Genomic DNA, 18,980 nt, shown 5'->3' with positions numbered 1-18,980 from the left:
TCGGAAGACTCTCCTCACGGTCCCAGGCAAGTCCGCTGACTGTTGACCCGCGTTTCTTTCCGCTGCTTTGTCTGACTCGTGAATTGTGAACGTAGGAGTGCCTCAACAAGGAACAGCCTTAAGTAGCCGAAGACCTTATGAATCACTGTTCTGATTTCTCCAGTAACTTTGTCTTGATCTCTCCTGGTTTTGACCTCCTACCGCAATTTACTTGAGACCAAATTATGCACAACTGGAGTCGAGCATAAAAACGCGTGACTAGCCCATATTTACCAGCACAGCTGGGACACCAGACTTAGCCAGCGGTTTAGAACGTGGGCCTGGTATCGTCACTGGTGCCTGACCCCTTTCCTAGCAAACCTGTCATTGCCAGTGTGGTAAGAAAGAGCAGAGTCGACGGCTCCCTCGTTCCATCATGCTCTGCTTTGGAAGAGTGGCCTACGGACGAGCCGACTGCCCTGGGAACCTTCCCTGCGTCCTCCTGCCCTGCTCTCTCTCTGCCCTAGGTGGGGCGAGGTGCCTCCGAGACATGCTGCTCACCTGCCCCCGCGTTACCCACACTTCATGGCACTGTGTGTCTAGTCGTTTATCTTAACAAGCTTGGGGAAGCCCGGGAGCCTCCTGCTCCATCAGTGCCCCCCAGTCTAGCACGGGGCCTGACGTGGGTGTCACTTTAAGTAATGGAGCTTAGATCAGCTGCCCTCTTTCATTTCTTTGCTTGAAGCTAGTCCTGCCTTGGAACCCTTACTTACTTTTACTTTTCCTGGAACAGAGGCATGAATGCACAGAGACTGTTAAAAATGAACCCGTTTTCATCTGTGCGTTCCAGTTTTGTCCTTTATTTTAGTTATATGCTTTTATTAAATATTATATCTTTTCCTTTCTAATAGTAAAAACTTCTACTTCTAAAACTCTTCTAAACACCCCCGCCCCCAGTCAGGAAATTGATTTTCTTTTCTTTCTCTTTTTAAAAAATTTTTTAATGTTTGTTTATTTGTGAGAATGAGATAGGGTGTAAGCATGGGAGGGGGCGGAGAGAGAGGGAGACACAGAATCTGAAGCAGGCTCCAGGCTCTGAACTGTCAACGCAGAGCCCGATGTGGGGCTCAGACTCAAGGACCATAAGATCATGACCTGAACTGAAGTCAGATGCTTAACCGACTGAGCCACCCGGGCACCCCAAGAACTTGATTTTCTAAAGGGAAGATTGAATTTGAATAACTTGGCTGGAAGGCTGTTCCCAAGGGTGTACAAGGCTGAGCATTAACCCCAGAGTCAGATCAGGGATGTTCTGAATCCTGTTGGAGATTTAGTTTAGGCACTCGAAAGTGTAACCTGAAAATGAAGCCGGTGAGCTGACCTCAGTGGTTTCATTCCAGTGTTTAGTCGTGATCTTTGATTTATAAATTTCTGCTTCCTACGCGGGGTCTCTTGTAAGACTGGAATTACTCCCAAGTATTTTGGGCTTTAAGAATGAGTACCTTAAAATCCTCTTTCTTCCACACTACTATTATTTGTTTGTTGTTTTCCTAAATAAGAAATAAGGAATATTTGGGAGCCCTTGGGTGGGAGTTTGTAGTGACTTGTAATTTTTCTGTGACTTTTCTTGCCCTTCTGATCTCAGGTGCCCTTGTGCATCGACTCCTCCAATTTTGCTGTGATTGAAGCCGGGCTGAAATGCTGCCAAGGGAAGTGCATTGTCAATAGCATTAGTCTGAAGGAGGGCGAGGGCGACTTCCTGGAGAAGGCTAGAAAGATTAAGAAGTTTGGAGCTGCTGTGGTGGTCATGGCGTTTGATGAAGAAGGGCAGGTGAGTGAGGACTTTTGACTGAGCTCCATCGCGTTACACGGGCTAGACCAAGCAGCAGAAGACAGTAGAGTCCAGAACACCATAAGTACCACGTGGGTGTGCACGGGTAGATACACACGTCATGCACGTGTACAGATACTCGTCGCTACAAATAGGAAAATCTGATATATTCTGAAGTCGTTGTATCAGTTGAGGAAAGTATTATTCAGTGAATGCTATTAGACCGACTGGCTGTGTGTTTGGAAGAAAATAAAGTAGAGCCCTGTTTCCCACCGTATCCTAAAATGCAGCCTACGTCAGTTAACGATCTTAACGGAAAAAACAAAATTCTGAGGAGTATATGGGCAATTACCCATCTAAACTTGGGAAGCCAGGAGGAAAATTAATAGAGGTATCCACCTGAAAATGTTTAACTTTCTGGGGTGAAGGACATGGTACCATCTGCAACATGAGTGGTAGCAGTGGGTTAACATCCCCAACATGCAACGTTTCTGTAAATTGGAAAATAAAACACCCAAATCAAGCCAAAAGAAGTCTAGACAAAGGAAGTGAAAAGCAGTTTATAGAAAAAGAAAAGCAAAGAGCTAATAAATCTAGGAGAAGATACTATACTTTGTAGTGATTAAGGAAATAAAAAATGAAGCATTAATGGGATATTTATTGTTTTAATCAAAGAGAAAAATCTCTTTTGCACTCCTCTGGATTACTTGAATTTTTCTCCTAGTGAAAACATATCTTTTGGACAAAATCAGTAACACTTTAGTCACAAACAATTTTACTCTAAAACTACAAAAAGCAGAGAAAGGAAAGAAAAAGGGCATATAATTCCACTACTCGTCAGTCATACAAAATAAGAAGTCAGTGTGTCCCGATCTGAAACCACGCCTACCCTCCAGTTAACTGGCATTTTTTTCCCTCAGCTTATACAGACACACATGTATCCACATAAGTCTTGTTTTATTAAATAAAACCGGGATCATGTTGTCAAATGGCTGCTCTCGTCACGTCCCTGCCACGGTATCAGGGAGGGGCAGTGGGAAACTTGAAACATAATGTCAAGCGAGCAAAGGGTGTGCAGTGATTATGTTGTATTGATGCTTTATACCTCACGTGACTTTTAGAACCATTTTTGTGTCTCTTCAGTATTTTTTAAAAACAATGAAAAAAAATTCCATCCCTTGTGAGTCAGCCCCCCTCCCCACCCGACCCCAGGAATGTCATAATAGGTCGATACGTGAAGGTACGTGTTCAGGCTCCTCGTGGTGTTATGGTCGGAGAAACTGGCAAAGAGTCTGACAGTCCATGAATATTGGATGCCGCACAGAGCACTGCGTACCGGCTAAACAGGATGAGGTGTGGAACCAGGTCTACAATATATCGAAAAATGGGGAAAAAAGGCAGCATGATCCCGTTTTTATTTAATAAAACAAGACTTATGTGGATACATGTGTGTCTGTATAAGCTGAGGGAAAAAAACGCCAGTTAACTGGAGGGTAGGCGTGGTTTCAGATCGGGACACACTGACTTCTTATTTTGTATGACTGACGAGTAGTGGAATTATATGCCCTTTTTCTTTCCTTTCTCTGCTTTTTGTAGTTTTAGAGTAAAATTGTTTGTGACTAAAGTGTTACTGATTTTGTCCAAAAGATATGTTTTCACTAGGAGAAAAATTCGAATAATCCAGAAGAGTGCAAAAGAGATGATTTTGGTAATGGACATGTATTGAACCTTGACTCCTACCAAGCAGGCACGCTACGCACGTTAAATCAGCTTTTTGCCCCAGCATAGAAGTGTTGGCTACGTTTTATTATTTTTTTCATATTCCACGTGAGGAAACCAAAGCGCTTGAGTCCCTGTTGTCACACAGGTGGCTGGTGCTAGGATTTGAGCCCGGATCTGGTGTCATTCACCGGCCTCTTTGCTAAATGGTCGGGTGACAGAACCCAGGGTAAGGCTATCCGGGGAAGAGTTGGCTGTTTTAGAAAAAGCCACCTCAGAAAGTCCTTCTGAAGAGGAAACACATTAAAAACCTGAACTAAACGAGAAAGCCATGGGACCATTTAGGGAAAGAGGAGAAGTTCTCGAGAATTAAACATTTTATATAAGTGAATTTACACCTGCCGTTCTGGAACCTTCCCCCGACTCGGCAGAATATCGGCATCTTCCTGTCTTGGTAAATATGAGTTATAACTCCGTCTCTGATGGTTGCGTTAGATTCCAGGATTGTGTGTTTTCCTTAGTCTGATATTGAATGACATTACAGTTGTTTCTAATTTTTTAGTGAAAGGAACGTGGCCGGCAAATTCCCGAATTCATTCAGCTATTTCCTCTGGGAAATGGTTGTCCTCGGATGTGCGGATGTTTAACATTTGGACACGTACCGTTAAGTCATCCTTTTGCAAAGTTGTTATCCAGGCCTCTTCCCCTGCCAGTTCAGTGTGGTGAGACCTTCTGGCATTGTTTTTATTTTTACCTAAGATGTCTATGTAGGTAGTTACAGAGGCAACTACCGCTGTGTGGGTTTTTCTAAAACCCAGAAGCCTCCAGCCCTCTAGCCCCCCAGCGGCAACCATGTCAGCTTTTATCTGAGACTCACAGCAGTTCCCTCCTTGTCTTCAAATCCCAGTTTTAGGTATTATTTATTGCCTCTCTATAGTGGGGATGAGTTTGGCGTTTTTACTATCCTCTGTACCCCCACTTCACACATCTTTACTTGTATCCCCCCCATCCTCCCACTACGGTTAATTTTAGTCGTGACTATTTTCGGTGCTCACATCGCTAAGCAACGTACAAGCCCAGACATGTGGTCGTATGCGACAGTTCCTTTTCTTTCCTGCACCCTGTTTGCTTTCCGTGAAATCAGTACTTTCCGTCTGCTTTGTTTCTCATACAGTTTATTTTCAAAATATCCTCTAGTTGTGTAAATTTCCAGTATCCAGTGTATCCAAACACAGTCAGAAGGTGGTCATTTAAATTTCTTGAGGAATGCTGTCTTCAGGTCTTCTGACACAGTCTGGGAAGGTCGTAGTCTGACAGCTGGCCCTGTGAAGCGTCCCTCGCCGTCCTCCTGGGTATTCCTCTTACTCCTCCCTTAGATTTTTAGATCTCCTAATTGCCTCATTCTTTTTTTTTTTTTTTAAGACTTTTTTTAATGTTTATTTATTTTTGAGAGAGAGAGAGAGAGTGCGAGCAGGAGAGGGGCAGAAAAAGAGGGAGACACAGAATCCAAAGCAGGCTCCAGGCACGGAGCTGTAAGGACAGAGCCCGATGCGGGGCTCTAACTCACAGACTGGGAGATCATGACCTGAGCCGAAGTTGGACGTTCAACCGACTGAGCCACCTGGGTGCCCCTGCCTCATTCTTGGTTTGAGCTCTCCTCTGGTGAAGTGCATTCTCTGTCACCTTCCTAAGAAAGAAAACATGGCGGTAAAATTTTTTAAACCCTCCGTGTCTGAAAATGGCTATATTCTACTTTTATACTAATCGACAGTTGGACGGGGGTATAGGATGGAAGCTTGAAATTCTTTCCCCTTTGCTTTGAAAACATGGTCTTCTGGTTTCCACTAGGGCTGTTCTAACCCTTCGTTCTTTATTGTGAAACCTATTTATTTTCCTACTTTCTGGATGCTTCTTGGATCTTCTCTGTCCATGGTGTTCTGAAATCTCTTGATGGTGAGTCATCTCTCATGGGGTGCACCCAGTGGTCTCTTTTGATTTGGGAAACTTGAGGCCACAGTTGCAGCAAGTTTTCTTGAATGTTTTTATCTTCTCTTTTCGCACATGTGGTGTTCAGATATTGCATGTTTTGGAAAGATTGCCTAATTTTCTTTTCTTTCCTGTTTTTTTCAGCCCTAGCATTTTGCTGTGCTCAGTGTGAGATTTCTACACCTGTATTTATTCTCCAGACTCTCTATTGAGTCTTATTTCTAGGAGCTTTTTTTCTTTTTGTTATCTAAGTGTTCTGTAGGAAATTGGTATAGACATCTGTTATTAGTTGATGGAGGCAGATACTGGCTTTAATTCTTTCAAGTGCATCTTGAGCCCCTGGTGTGTGCCAGGCCCTAGGAAGATAGCAGGGCATAAAACCTAGTCCCTGTCCTTGTGCAATGTGCATCTTGAGCCCCTGGTGTGTGCCAGGCCCTAGGAAGATAGCAGGGCATAAAACCTAGTCCCTGTCCTTGTGCAATGTGTATTTTTAGGGTGCACAAGGAGTAAGAAATAAAAACACAGGTCACACACACCGTTCAACATAAATATGTTGGATGTACAGTACTTGGGAATAATTTGTACATAGGTGGGATTTAAAGCAGGGAGACTGTGTCTCCAAAGGAATGACCGTAGAGCAGAAGTCCCAGGACCAAGTGCATCTTGGAGCTGCAGTGCTCAGGGATGGGGAGAGGAGGAGACCCCATGAGAAGAGTTCGAGGAGGAACAGCCTGTTTGGTAGGAGAGGAACCAGAAGACGGGTTTCACTGGGAAGCCAAGTGAAGAACAAGCAAGAAGGGCCCGATGAGCTATTTTAAAGAGCTGTGGTTAGATCAAGTAGGATGAGACAAAGAATTTATCACTGGATTTAGAACTGGGGTAGTTGATGATCTTGCTGTACTGTTTCCAAGGAGATGAAAGCTTAATTGGAGTGGGTTCAAGAGAGAATAGGAGAATTGGAGGCAGCAGGTGTAAACAACCTTTTTTGAGGAGTTTTGCTTTAAAGGGGAACAGAGGAATAGTGTGGAAACCAGAGATGGGTAGGGGGTTAAGAAAGGGCGCGCGCGTGTGTGTGTGTAGACGGATAATGTGACGATATGTCTTTGCAAGCCGATGGGATTGATCTGGTAGAGAAAGAGAGAGGAATTAATGCACCAGGGAAAGGGGGTGTTTGCTAGCTCTGTGACCTTGTAAGTGGGGAGGGCCGGCAATCAGTGTGCAGGTTGGGGGGGGGGGCGTGTGCTCACACTGCGGGAGCGAAGTTGGAAGCGTGCAGATCCAGAGGCACGCTGGGCGGTGTTCTGGGGGGAGTCTGTAACTGCTTGTGTTTTCTCAGTGAAGCAGGCAGCAAGGTCAGCTCAGAATGGGAATGCAGTGTCGTGTGCTTTGCCAGCAGTGTGTCTGTGTGTAGCCAGCAGTGTGTGTAGCCAGTCTGTGTGTAGCCAGCAGCCTCCATGGAGAAGGGGTCTCTGCCGGGGCTTTTATTTTTTTTTTTTATTTTTTTTTTTTTTTTATTTTTTTTTTTTTTTTAAGATGTTGTCAGTTCGTCTTCCTTCAGGCATTTTTTTTTTTTTTTCAATGTTTATTTATTTTTGGGACAGAGAGAGACAGAGCATGAACAGGGGAGGGGCAGAGAGAGAGGGAGACACAGAATCAGAAACAGGCTCCAGGCTCTGAGCCATCAGCCCAGAGCCTGATGCGGGGCTCGAACTCACGGACCGCAAGATCGTGACCTGGCTGAAGTCGGACGCTTAACCGACTGCGCCACCCAGGCGCCCCTCTGCCGGGGCTTTTAAAAACCATGCACAGCCCTGGACTCCACCCTTTCGGTTCCTGGCTTGTGTGGTCTGGGGTGAGACCTGGGCTAAGTAATTTTTTAAAATTTTAAATTCCAGTATAGTTAACATACGGTGTTACATTCGTGTTAGATGTACCATGTAGTGATTCGGCAATTCCGTACATCACCCTGTGCGCCTCGCCTCGAGTGCCCTCCTTAATCCCCATCACCTGTTTCACCCGTCTCCCCACCCACCTCCCTTCTGGTAGCCGTCGGCGTGTTCCCTGTAGTTAACAAGAGTCTGTTTCTTGCTTAGCCTGTCCCTCTCTTGTTTTCCTTCCTTGGCTCATTTGTTTTGTTTCTTAAATCTGGCTTCAGGAATTTTGAGGCCTTAGAGGTGATGTGTACACTGTGATTGGAAACCAGCAGCGTGTATCTCGGTCCTCGTAGCACCCACCTGGGGGTAGCTGTCCTCCCATGTTAGAGTGAGTCAAGGTCAGATGGTTAGGACGTGCTGGAGCCAAGTTCGGATCCCTGATCTGCCAGTTTGAATACTGATGCGTGTTTCCGAGTCCTGTGTAACTTACCCCAAGCCTTGTCCGTTCGCATTGCACAGTGTTCGGTCTGGTCTGAGAACGAGCTTTCCCAGTGTAGATTTGAATGTGACTAGAAGTAAAAGGCAAGTGTAGGGAAAGAATCATTTTAACCTAGTTACGAAAGAATGCAGATTAGAGCAATATCAAGGTAATGTTTTTATCTGTACTAAGTCGGTAAAAGCAAACTTAAAAATGATCAAAGCCCGTGCTGGTGCAGCAGTAGAAACAGAAAGCCTTATTCATCCTAGAGCATAGCATCAGGCTGGGACGGTCCTTTTGAAAGATGCCGTAATGCCTGCCAAGACATATAAAAACGTTCATACCCTTTGAGCTAATGATCTCATTTCTGGGAAATTATCCCAATAAAAGAATTCGGCAGCATTAAGAACACTATATACGCAAAGATTTTTCACCAGCGCTATTGAAGAAAAAGACACCTAAATGCCCAACTGGAGAGAAATTTTTAGCTTAGATTACATCATTCTGTTGGGATATTATTCAGAGTATTCAAATATTAATTATGAAGATTATGGCAGGGTGACAGTGCTTATAAAATGTAAATAAAAACATAAAACCAAAAATTATTTAGACACTGTATACATGACAGCGTAAAAACTACATTTAATAAAGATCAGAAGAAAACGCTGTAAAGGAAAATAATTGTTACTATAAGGCAGTAGAACTAAAGATTCCTTTTAAATACTGCTTTCCCTATTTAAAAATAATTTTTCTGTATGATTATAGATATAGATGTTTACTGAAGAATTATAAGAAATTACAAAGAACAACACAAAAAAATTCACGTATTTGCAAAGCTCAGAAGCCAACAATACAGATATTTTGGTTATTCTAAAGGCATGTCTTCTGTTAGTGAATTCTCCTCACACTCTTGGGTGTAGAAACAGTTAAGAACCAAGATTTGCTTTGCTTGGATGACATGGTTGCTTCTAAGGAGAAAGCCATTCTCTTAAATATTTGTTTTTGAGAGAGAGAGAGAGAGAGAGAGAGAGAGAGAGAGAGGCAGAAAGAGGGGGAGACAGAATCCCAAGCAGGCTCTGCACCATCAGCTCAGAGCCCAACGCAGGGCTCGAACCCCCGTGAGATCATGACCTGAGCTGAAATCAAGAGTTGACGCTTAACCAACTGAGCCACCCAGACGCCCCGAAAGCCTCTCTCTTAAATGGAAAAACCGTTGGAACTGAACAGAGGGGGGAACTCACTCCTGCTTTTGTTGCAGCATCTGGCTGCCATCTTCGGTTTATGTTTGTGATTCATGTTGCACTGAAAACTGCGAGGTCAAGGTCGGATGTGGCTGAGGGGGCTCTGGCCCTGAGACTTCTGGAGTAAAAGGCAAATAAGGAAGCGTTTCTTTGTCTTTTGCTGATGTTCATAGTTTTGATTGCCTTTATCCTTGAAATTTCTATGGGAAAATAATGTTATTACTACTACTAGATTTAATTTTCCTTTTCTAATTGAAATGATTATTTTGATAGAATAATTTTTGATAATGTGAGGTTTCTTAGAAATATAATTATCACCTAAAAGGATGGGCTTATATCATTTTTGTTTGCATGTGTGCAAACTAATTTAAAAGGATCAGTATTGGGGCGCCTGGGTGGCTCAGTCGGTTAAGCGTCCAACTTCAGCTCAGGTCATGATCTCGCGGTCCATGAGTTCGAGCCCCGCGTCGGGCTCTGGGCTGATGGCTCAGAGCCTGGAGCCTGCTTCCCATTCTGTGTCTCCCTCTCTTTCTGCCCCTCCCCCGTTCATGCTCTGTCTCTCTCTGTCTCAAAAATAAATAAACGTTAAAAAAAAAATTAAAAAAAAAAAAGGATCAGTATCCTGTAAATGCATCCGTTATATTCACATTTTCTCTTTTAAATGATTTGAAAATAATTTTCCAACTTATGGAGAAATAAAGCCCCATTGGGATATTGATTAAAATTTAACCCTAACCTAGAGTATGAGGATATCTTGGCAATATTCCTAGTTGTCATTTAGGAGCATAGGATGTCTTTCCAGTTATTATTAATGAGGTTTTATAGTTTTTCTTAAATAGAGAATTTTGGGAACCTTCCTAGGTGTTTTGTGTCACTTTGTTGTTGTGATTGGCTTATTTTTTCCTTTCGTAAATATTTCTCCTTCGGTAATGATCTTTTAGATTTTTATTTCATGACAGCTTCTCTGTTGAATTTAGATAAATTGATACCGTTTTTCAGTTGAATGTCTTGTATTTTCCAGGAAGCTATGCACCATGGTATTGTAAATGGTTCTAGGAAAGGGAAGTAATAGTGAGTTCTCAGTTTTCCCTTTATTTTTACCTTGCTGAAGGTAGTTGACCCACGCCTAGGAGCTCATTCTCAACGTTTTCTCCTCTGATCCTCTCCGAGCTTTGTTAACATCCTACAAGTATTTCTGTATTTCAGAGGCCTCCTGTTCAGTGGCTATGGAGAGATCACCACTGCCCAATTAAACTTACGTGATTGGATATTTCTGTTCTTGGGCCTTTCCTTCTCAGGTGGACTATAGGTCTGAAGTCCTTGCAAAGACTTTTCCAGATTGCTTTCGGAGGCGGGAGTTCATGACAGGGATGTGAGGAACAGAAGGCCTCCACGCCTCTCTTGGTCCCCAGGCCTCCACGGAGCCTGGGATGCTCGTTACCTCACAGGAGTAACAGCACAGCTGGGGGACCTCCAGCTCAGGCTCTGGCTTCCCAGCGCGCCTGGCTTTCCTCTTTGTGACGGAGAAGATTTGAATGGGGTCGCTTGGCCCCAGCTAGGAAATGGTGCTGCTTCACCTGGGCCTTAGCATTGGCCTTGCAGAGTACGGTTTTCTAGCATGCGGCTTCTATCTGTAGTTTCTGGAGAAAAGCCACGGGCAGGCGTTGGATCATGATGATGACTACACAAATGAGTCTGGCCTCTGATTTCCCCATCTGCTGTGTCCCCAGTGGTCACATCTGAGACCCTGTCCTCCCTAGTGTTAGCATACTGTGGAGATTGTCTCTGTGTCTCATTGCCCTGTCTCCCATCTTGTCCATTTCCCCTTCAAAGTCTGAGTCCCTGGCATCCAGATTTTCTGCCTTGAGCATGAGCTGTGCCAGGGGCACCCCTCCCTTCCTTCAGGCGAGGGGTGAACCAGGGGCCCTCCAGGTTGGCCTTGCATTTCCAGCGACCCCAGTGCACTCCTCCACCGTGGGCAGGGTCTCCCCGTCTTCACCCCTGGCCTTCACTTCTGCCCTCGTGATGCTGGGTTTCCTAACACCTGCCTGTGTCCGTCCGCACATTTGCCACCATGGAGAATCCACTCAGAAGGCTTCTGAACTAAGCCCACGCCCTCTGTGGTTTTGGAAAGCCAGAGTGTTTTTCCTTGTAAACTTCTTTCTTCAGGTTTCTTCCTTCTGACTCATCGGTGCCCTGCTGATGGTGGCACCCATGTCCCTATCACTTCTGGTTTGGATTTCGTGGCAGCGGGATGGGCCTCCTGCTCATTCTTAACTAAAGCATCTGCCTACTGATGGCTGTCTGGCTTTCTGCAGCCTAAGAGTAAATCGGGTAGATGGCGAGATCATAAATGGCCTTTATTCGTTCCTTCTCCACCCTGAGATTTGTGGACTCATCCCTGAGGTTTTCTCATCGCTTGACCTGTAAAGGTGCTGCTTCACCGATCCAGGACCCCAGCTTGGCTTTACAAGAGAATTGCCAGGGGCTCCTAAAGATATCGTTGCTTAGCTCTCTTCTCAAGGTCCTGATCTAACCGGTCTAGGGGGAGGTCCAGGTATTAGAAAACAGACAAGGAGCCCCACAGATGACAATGTGCGACCAGAGTGTAGAACCCTTGCGAACAGAGGGAGGCTCCCATTCTCTTCTTTCCCTGGACTTCTCTTCTGGATCCTGTGAGATCCTCCGGCATGACTGCAGCTTGCTAGCGTGTTTATCTCCTAACCCTGGTTGAGGAACATGACAGAAAAAATCCTGGTGAATCTAACGTGATATGACCTGCTTCTGGCAAAGGTCTGCACACCGAGCCTCTGTTCATTCTGAGATTCATTTGTTTATTTAATGGCCGGGAGTTGAGTGTCTGTTAATGTGACGGGACTATTCCAGGTACTACAGGAACAGTTTGACAAGGATGTATCCTTACGAGGCTGAGAGTTGGTGATTCCGTTCTGGCCCGAATAACGAATTCCTGCCCTGTGTGGACCCTCCTGCTTGTTCCGTGGGCAACGCTGCCTGCTGGCACACGGCTGGGCTTCCCTGCTTGCCTGCGCATGACACCCTAAGCCCTCCACACTTGGCCACGTGTCATTCGTGGCTCAGAGAAGTGAGCAGGACCTGGATCTCTTGACCTACCAATCAAACTAGGCTGTAAGAGACACTGGCAGTGCTGGTAGCCCCAGGCCCCTCTGCCTCCTCTTTTAAGGAGCTTGGCTGGGCCATGAACCTAGAAGCTAGAACCCTTATTGGGCTCACTGGTGAAGGGTGAACCAAAGTCCAAGACTAAAGCCAGCCCTGGATGGCCTGCTCCTGACTGCTTTCTCCAGGCCTACATCTTGGCCTTAACCTTGTCACTCTAACTGAAGGAGTAAGTTGTTGAAGAAATTCATTTAGGGAAGAAGAGAGCTTGCCACCTTCCCTAAAGCCTGGAGTGGTGGGGCCACAGAGCCCACTCCTGTCTCCCTTTCCCTTGGCCCTTGGTGCTGCTGAGTCATGGGGGCACTGAACCAGCTGAGGTGACATCTAACCCCACCAGCTGCAGGACGCAGGGAAAGATCGGAAACCAAAGGGAACAGTTGAAAGAATACCAAAGTAGGCAAGCTGTTGAAAGCCTGGATCTAAGGGTGAGTTCTTTGTGTAATTCCCGACCGTGCCTTTTCGGGGGGTGGGGTGGGGCCTCTCTAAGTACGCTCATCTGTGTGCTCACCTGGAGAGCTTGCTCTCTGGAGGTCAGGACACTCAGTGCCCACATCTAGGCAAGGGCACCCTCCCTCAAAATAGCTTGTAGACTCAACACGTAGTTCAGTGGTGTTGGCCGTTTGTCAGTAACATTTTGCACACAGAATTGTGTGTGGCTTGTGTTTTTGGATTGTCATGATAGCAAGTGTTCAGTTTTTCTTCAGAGCAGATTTGATTTTTTATGCAAGAAATCACTCAGGGCACCTGGGTGGCTCAGTCAGTTGTATGTCTGACTCTTGTTTTGGCTCAGGTCACGATGTCACTGTTTGTGGGTTTGAGCCCTGCCTTGGGCTGTGTGCTGAAAGTGTGGAGCCTGCTTGGGATTCTCTCTCTTCCTCCCTCCCTCCCTGCCTCCCTCTCTCCCTCTCTCCCTCTCTCTGCTCCTCCCCCATTCACACTGTCTCTCAAAATAAATATTTAAAAAAATATTTACAATAACTCAGAATGTAATTTGTTGAATAAGCCCTGTGTTGAGGCTGTAAATTTGGTCTGAAGATAGTCTCCATCACAAAGTTCAGAAGGGCTTTGAGTAAAAGCAGTGTTGATTCAGTAAACGGTATCGAGCACATACTTTGGCAGGCACAGCTCTAGGCACAGGGGATACAGCAGGACTAGTGTTCTGGCTCAACAAGTTAATAAAACATAAGAATAATAAGTTGCCAAATAAATACAATTTCTAGAAAGAGGTGCCACGAGGGGGATGGGATGGGGGAAACAGGCAGGGTGGCGGAGGGGACGGTAAGGAAGGCCAAACTGGAAAGAGCTGTCTGGGCTGAGACGTGTGTGATGCGAAGCACAGAGCCGTGTCCCTGTGTGTCCCCGGCAGTGGCAGCAGTGCATTTCGCTCTAACGTAGAAGCTTGGCAGGTGTCCAGACCATCAGAGGAGCAGGGGGAAGAGTAGAGTAGATGAGAGCAGACGTTAGGAAATAAACCCGGAGATGTGAGCCCTGGTTGTAAGGCTTGAGGGGCAGCAGCTGGGAGTTTTGAGTCTTGCTGGAATCTGTTCCTTGCTTTCTAGTGTCACCGTTCTGAAGAGTAATATGGATTCTATTTACATTTATGATTTAAGGCACACATTAATTAGCCAGTGCATGGGGGGTGGGGAAGAAGGTGGGGATTCTTGGATCTTTGTGGAGTACTGGAGCAGGAAAATGCCAGAAACCTTCAGAAGTGTTGCCTGGGTGATGAGTTAAGGTGCTGCAGGCAGATCTCGACAGGAGGGACGCTGACTCGTTAATTTGTTCCTCAGTAGCGTTTGAGTTTTTACCGTGTGTGTATTTTTTAAGAAGCTTATTTATTAGTATACCACATGCGTGTGTGTGAGATTTTATTTTCACGGACTCAGTGTAGCTGTTGTGCTGGCGACAGTCTGTAAAACCCAAGCATTGGTACCCAAGTGCCTTCGACAAGTGAAATGTGCTTCTGTTTTCATAGATAACACTTCATTTTTCTATCTCAAATTACGTCTTTTCCTCCCTTCCCCAGGCGACAGAAACGGATGCCAAAATCAGAGTGTGCATCCGGGCCTACCATCTACTTGTGAAAAAACTGGGCTTTAATCCAAATGACATCATCTTTGACCCTAATATCCTCACGATTGGTACTGGGATGGAAGAACATAACCTGTATGCTGTTAATTTTATCCACGCCACAAAAATCATTAAAGTAAGTGTGGATGTTTTCTCTTTCCTCCCCAAGACATCACTCACATTTATCCCATGGCTCCAGTGAGTAGTTTGAGCTACATGATTATTGGCTGGGAATGTCGACATTTTACTCTTAGGTAGTAAATTGGTTTTCGGAAATTTAGGGGCCTTTTTTATTTTTCACGTATGTGTTTTGCACTATGGAGTATAACATACCTACTGGTACAAGTATAATAAATAAATATGAATCATGTAGTAGTTTTTACATAGGTCATGAAATAGAACGTGCCTAGTGCTCCCATGACTCTCCCTTTCAGATTACGCTCTCGTTCTGAATTCTATGATGTAACCATCATCCTGAATTTTATGATACCACTTTGTTGCTTTTCTTTAGAATTTTCTCGCTTATGTACAGTCTGTATTTGCAAATTCACCCACTTGGTAAAATTTATTCGTGACCCAGAATCAGTACTCATGGTACTTTTGCAGTCGTTCACGGACATGCCCGTGTGCAGAGAGGTGAAAAATTCAAGCGGCCCCACCTACACGTTCCCAGATGAGGTCAACAAGGACATACTCTCCTGCTTTTCTCAGCTATCATCCTGCGAACAAGCGTCCATTTCGTGGTCTATTTAAGTGCTATGTTTTTCACATTTTTGAGCATTTTCTTGGTAACTTCTTTCCCTGTTTCAATGGCCCCCCAGTATAGTGCTGCAGTGGCATCTAATGTGCCTGAGTGTGGGAAAGCTGGACATGCCTTGCAGAGAAAATACTTGCATTAGGTAAGCTTTGTTTAGATGAGACTTGTAGTGCTGTTGGCTGTGAGCTCAGTGTTAGTGAATCAATACTATACGTTAAACAAGATGTCTTTACACAAACACACGTAAGACAAGTTTATATATTGATGAGTAGATGAAAATTGTGTGACCGGAGGTTCACGGGAACAGAACTCTACTTTTCCCTCGGAGCAGTGATTCCGATATTCCTGGATTCATTGTTCACGGTGACTTTATGGAACAAAACTACCACAAATAATCAACTGTGTACCCAGTGCTTTGCCTAGTTTTGAGCTTAATATAAGAATCTTGGGGTCCCTGGGTGGCTCAGTTGGTTAAGTGTCCGACTCTTGATTTCGGCTCAGCTGACAATCTCATAGTTTGTGAGATTGAGCAAGGAGCCTGCTTAGGATTCTCTCCTTCTCTCTCTCTCTCTCTGTCTATCCCTAGCTTGCACACATGCTCTCTCTTAAAAAATAAACTTTAGGGGAGCCTGGGTGGCTCAGTCAGTTAAGTGTCCGACTTTGGCTCAGGTCACGATCTATCTCACAGTTCATTGAGTTCAAGCCCCACATTGGGCTATGTGCTGACAGCACGGAGCCTGGAGCCTGCTTCGAGTTCTGTGTCTCTTCCTCTGTCTCTGCCCCTCCCCCATCCCTTCTCACATTCTGTCTCTCCCCCCCCCAAAAATAAATAAACATTAAAAAAAAAAAAACCTTTAAATAGAATCTTAAGATTTGTATGTCTCTTTTCCTTACCCAGACTTACTTAAAAGATTCATCTATGTTGTCATTATACTTTGTTCATTTTTATTGATGTATAATATTTTATTGTGTAACTGTTCCACAATCAACTGTTCTGCTGTTGATAGACATTTGGTTTGTTTCCAGTTTTTGGACCATATAAGCAGTGCTGCTGTGAACATTCTTGTACGTGTAACTTGGGTGCACGTGCATGAGTTTCTTTATAGCATACACCCAGAAGTGGGGTGCTTGGGTCACAGCAGTAGATAAGGTGAGCTGTCTCCCTGAGTGCTTGAGCTGGTGTGTACTTTGACCAACGTAAGGAGGGGTTCCTGTTGTTCACATGCATGCTCATGCTTGATATTGTCATCACGTGTGCTGGGAGCCTCAGTTTCACGTTGTGGTATAATCAGCCAAGTTTATGGTGAACTAGGGAGTTGGTTGATTTAGGCTACAGAAGCCTTCGAGTGAATGACCGACTACTCTGTCTCTCTCTGTGTTTTCCATCTCTGATTCTTTCTTTTCTCTGTGATTTATTCGGCAAGTATTTTATGGCACACTCACCATGTACTGTGGCCCCGTCTGGCTCCCTGTAGAGATGAAGTGGATACAGCAGAATCTTTTATCTTCCCATAGGGGATTAGAGCGTAGGAGGAAAGACGGTCTATGAAAGAGCTCCCGCGACGTCGTGGTAGGGCAAGTTGAGTCTACGTCTGGCTCCAAGAAGCCCTGAATTACTTCGAACTTCACGTTTTTTACTTTCTGCTCTTGTATATGTAGCTTGAGGAATGTGATTGCTACTTTTGGCAAAATAGGGTAATCTTTTCACCTTTTAAATTTTTTGCTAGGAAACATTACCTGGAGCCAGAGTAAGTGGAGGTCTCTCCAACTTGTCCTTCTCCTTCCGCGGAATGGAAGCCATTCGAGAAGCAATGCATGGGGTTTTCCTTTACCATGCCATCAAGGTACAGTACAACACCTGTTTGCACTTGGAGCCAGTTTTTATTTATTTTTTTTATTATTATTTTTTTTTAACATTTATTTATTTTTGGGACAGAAGGAGACAGAGCATGAACGGGGGAGGGGCAGAGAGAGAGGGAGACACAGAATCGGAAACAGGCTCCAGGCTCTGAGCCATCAGCCCAGAGCCCGACGCAGGGCTCGAACTCACCGACCGCGAGATCGTGACCTGGCTGAAGTCAGACGCTTAACCGACTGCGCCACCCAGGCGCCCCAAGAGCCACTTTTTAATCGGGACAGGGGTTTGCAGATGTGGGGACAGACTCACGCAGCTGGCCTGCTGCAGCTTCTGTGGCTAACGTTTTATCTGTGCTTTATACGTCGTCTGTGGCTGCTTTCACCGTACAGTAGCAGAGCTGAGTAGTTGTGACGGACACCGAATTTCCCTGGAAATTCTCATTTTTTTTTTTCTTTGTATTGCCCTTAGTTTGGTATGGACATGGGGATAGTGAATGCCGGAAGCCTCCCTGTCTATGATGATATCCATAAGGAGCTCCTCCAGCTCTGTGAAGATCTCATCTGGAATAAAGACCCCGAGGCCACTGAGAAGCTCTTACGCTATGCGCAGGTAGAGACAAAAGTGTTCTGACAGATGGCTTTTCCTGTCTGAACTCGTCACTCAGGTTCATTAGACCATCGTAGACTAGAAGCAAGTGTCTAATCCAGTCTTTGGATCACTTAATTTCTACAGAGAGTTCCAGAGAAGGTGTCTTAGTTAAGGGTAAGGAAGCAGAAGCAGGCCATACCCAGCCTGCTTCAGTGTTCTGAATTTAGGCTTCTGTACATTTATTTTAAAACGTACAATTAGGGTCACATGGGTGGCTCAGTCAGTTGAGTGCCCGGCTCTTTCTGCTCAGGTCATGATCCCAGGGTCGTGGGATCGAGCCCTACATCAGGCTCTGCACTGAGCTTGGATTGTGCTTGAGCTTCTCTCTCTCTCTCTCTCTCTCTCTCTCTCTCTCTCTCTCTTTCTCTCTTTCTTTTTCACTCTCTCTCTGTCCCTCTCCCCTATTTGTGCTCTGTCTCTAAAAAAATTTTTTTAATTTTTTTTAAAAATCAAAAAAATGGTGTATTTGTAAAAAAAAATAAATAAAAGGTAAAATTAGTTTTTTCTCATACCAAAGTCACACATGTTAATTCTAGAAAATTTAAAAAATCCAGATAAACAAAAGAAGAAAATAAAAATCAGAATCCTACCATCCGAAGTTAACCACTGTTGAGATTTTGTTATAACTTTCTAGTCACGTTTCCATTTTATGAGATATTTTTCTTCCTTGTAATTTAAATTAGCTATTTTGGATTTTCCTGTGCGGCTGTGTTATTTCTGGGTTCCCACTGTGACACGTTTATGTCTGTGTGCCTGTTGATACTAGGGTCTGGTCCACCTGTGGCAGCGTTCTGCATTTGAGGGCTTGTGGTCTGTTCACCTCTGATCTACAGACATGAGAATAATTACAGTGAGTCTGAAAATCGGTTCCTTGTTTCCCCTTATTATGTGTCAGGCAGTCCTGGGTACATTAAGTATGTGTCATGGGTGTGGCTTCCTACAGTTCTAAGAAAGATGAGATCTTTACCTCAAAAAAACTTTCTCATTTATTTCTGAAAGTGAAGGCAAAGGAGGACGTTAATGTCACAAAGCACATTGTGAAGGTGGTAGAGTGCTCTCGTGGATGTTGTCTCCCTCGTTAACGTTTTCTGTGTTAAAATCTGAATTTAACTCTGGCAGAGATGCTCACTTTGAGCTTCCATCGAAGAGTGAGGACTAAAGAGCTCTGGAGGAAGGCTAGGAAGGTTCAGGGTTCACTGCCTCCTTGTCAGCTTACAGGTGACAAGACTTAAGTTTCTGAAATTGCTGTGGGCTCATTGAAGCTCACGGCGTTCAGACTGTGCCAGTGAGCACAGGCCCCTCCTTCCCGTTCCTTAAACACATTTCCGATTTCTCTCGTGGGCC

The 18,980-nt window shown here is 44.8% G+C and overlaps 1 protein-coding gene across 4 annotated transcripts in view; it reads left to right on the top strand.

Moving 5' to 3' along the window:
- Positions 1 to 18,980, top strand: part of MTR (5-methyltetrahydrofolate-homocysteine methyltransferase) — a 131,620-nt gene that overhangs the window by 41,597 nt on the left and 71,043 nt on the right. For all 4 annotated transcript variants that reach the window (XM_045039904.1, XM_045039903.1, XM_045039902.1 and 1 more), the window contains 4 exons: positions 1,625 to 1,810; positions 14,330 to 14,509; positions 16,858 to 16,974; positions 17,457 to 17,597. In XM_045039904.1, coding sequence (XP_044895839.1) covers positions 1,625 to 1,810; positions 14,330 to 14,509; positions 16,858 to 16,974; positions 17,457 to 17,597 — 624 coding nt within the window. The remainder of the gene's footprint in view (positions 1 to 1,624; positions 1,811 to 14,329; positions 14,510 to 16,857; positions 16,975 to 17,456; positions 17,598 to 18,980) is intronic.

This window comes from Felis catus, chromosome D2 (genome assembly GCF_018350175.1).
Source record: "Felis catus isolate Fca126 chromosome D2, F.catus_Fca126_mat1.0, whole genome shotgun sequence".
Lineage (NCBI taxonomy): Eukaryota > Metazoa > Chordata > Mammalia > Carnivora > Felidae > Felis > Felis catus.
This window is presented reverse-complemented; position numbering and strand designations above follow the sequence as displayed.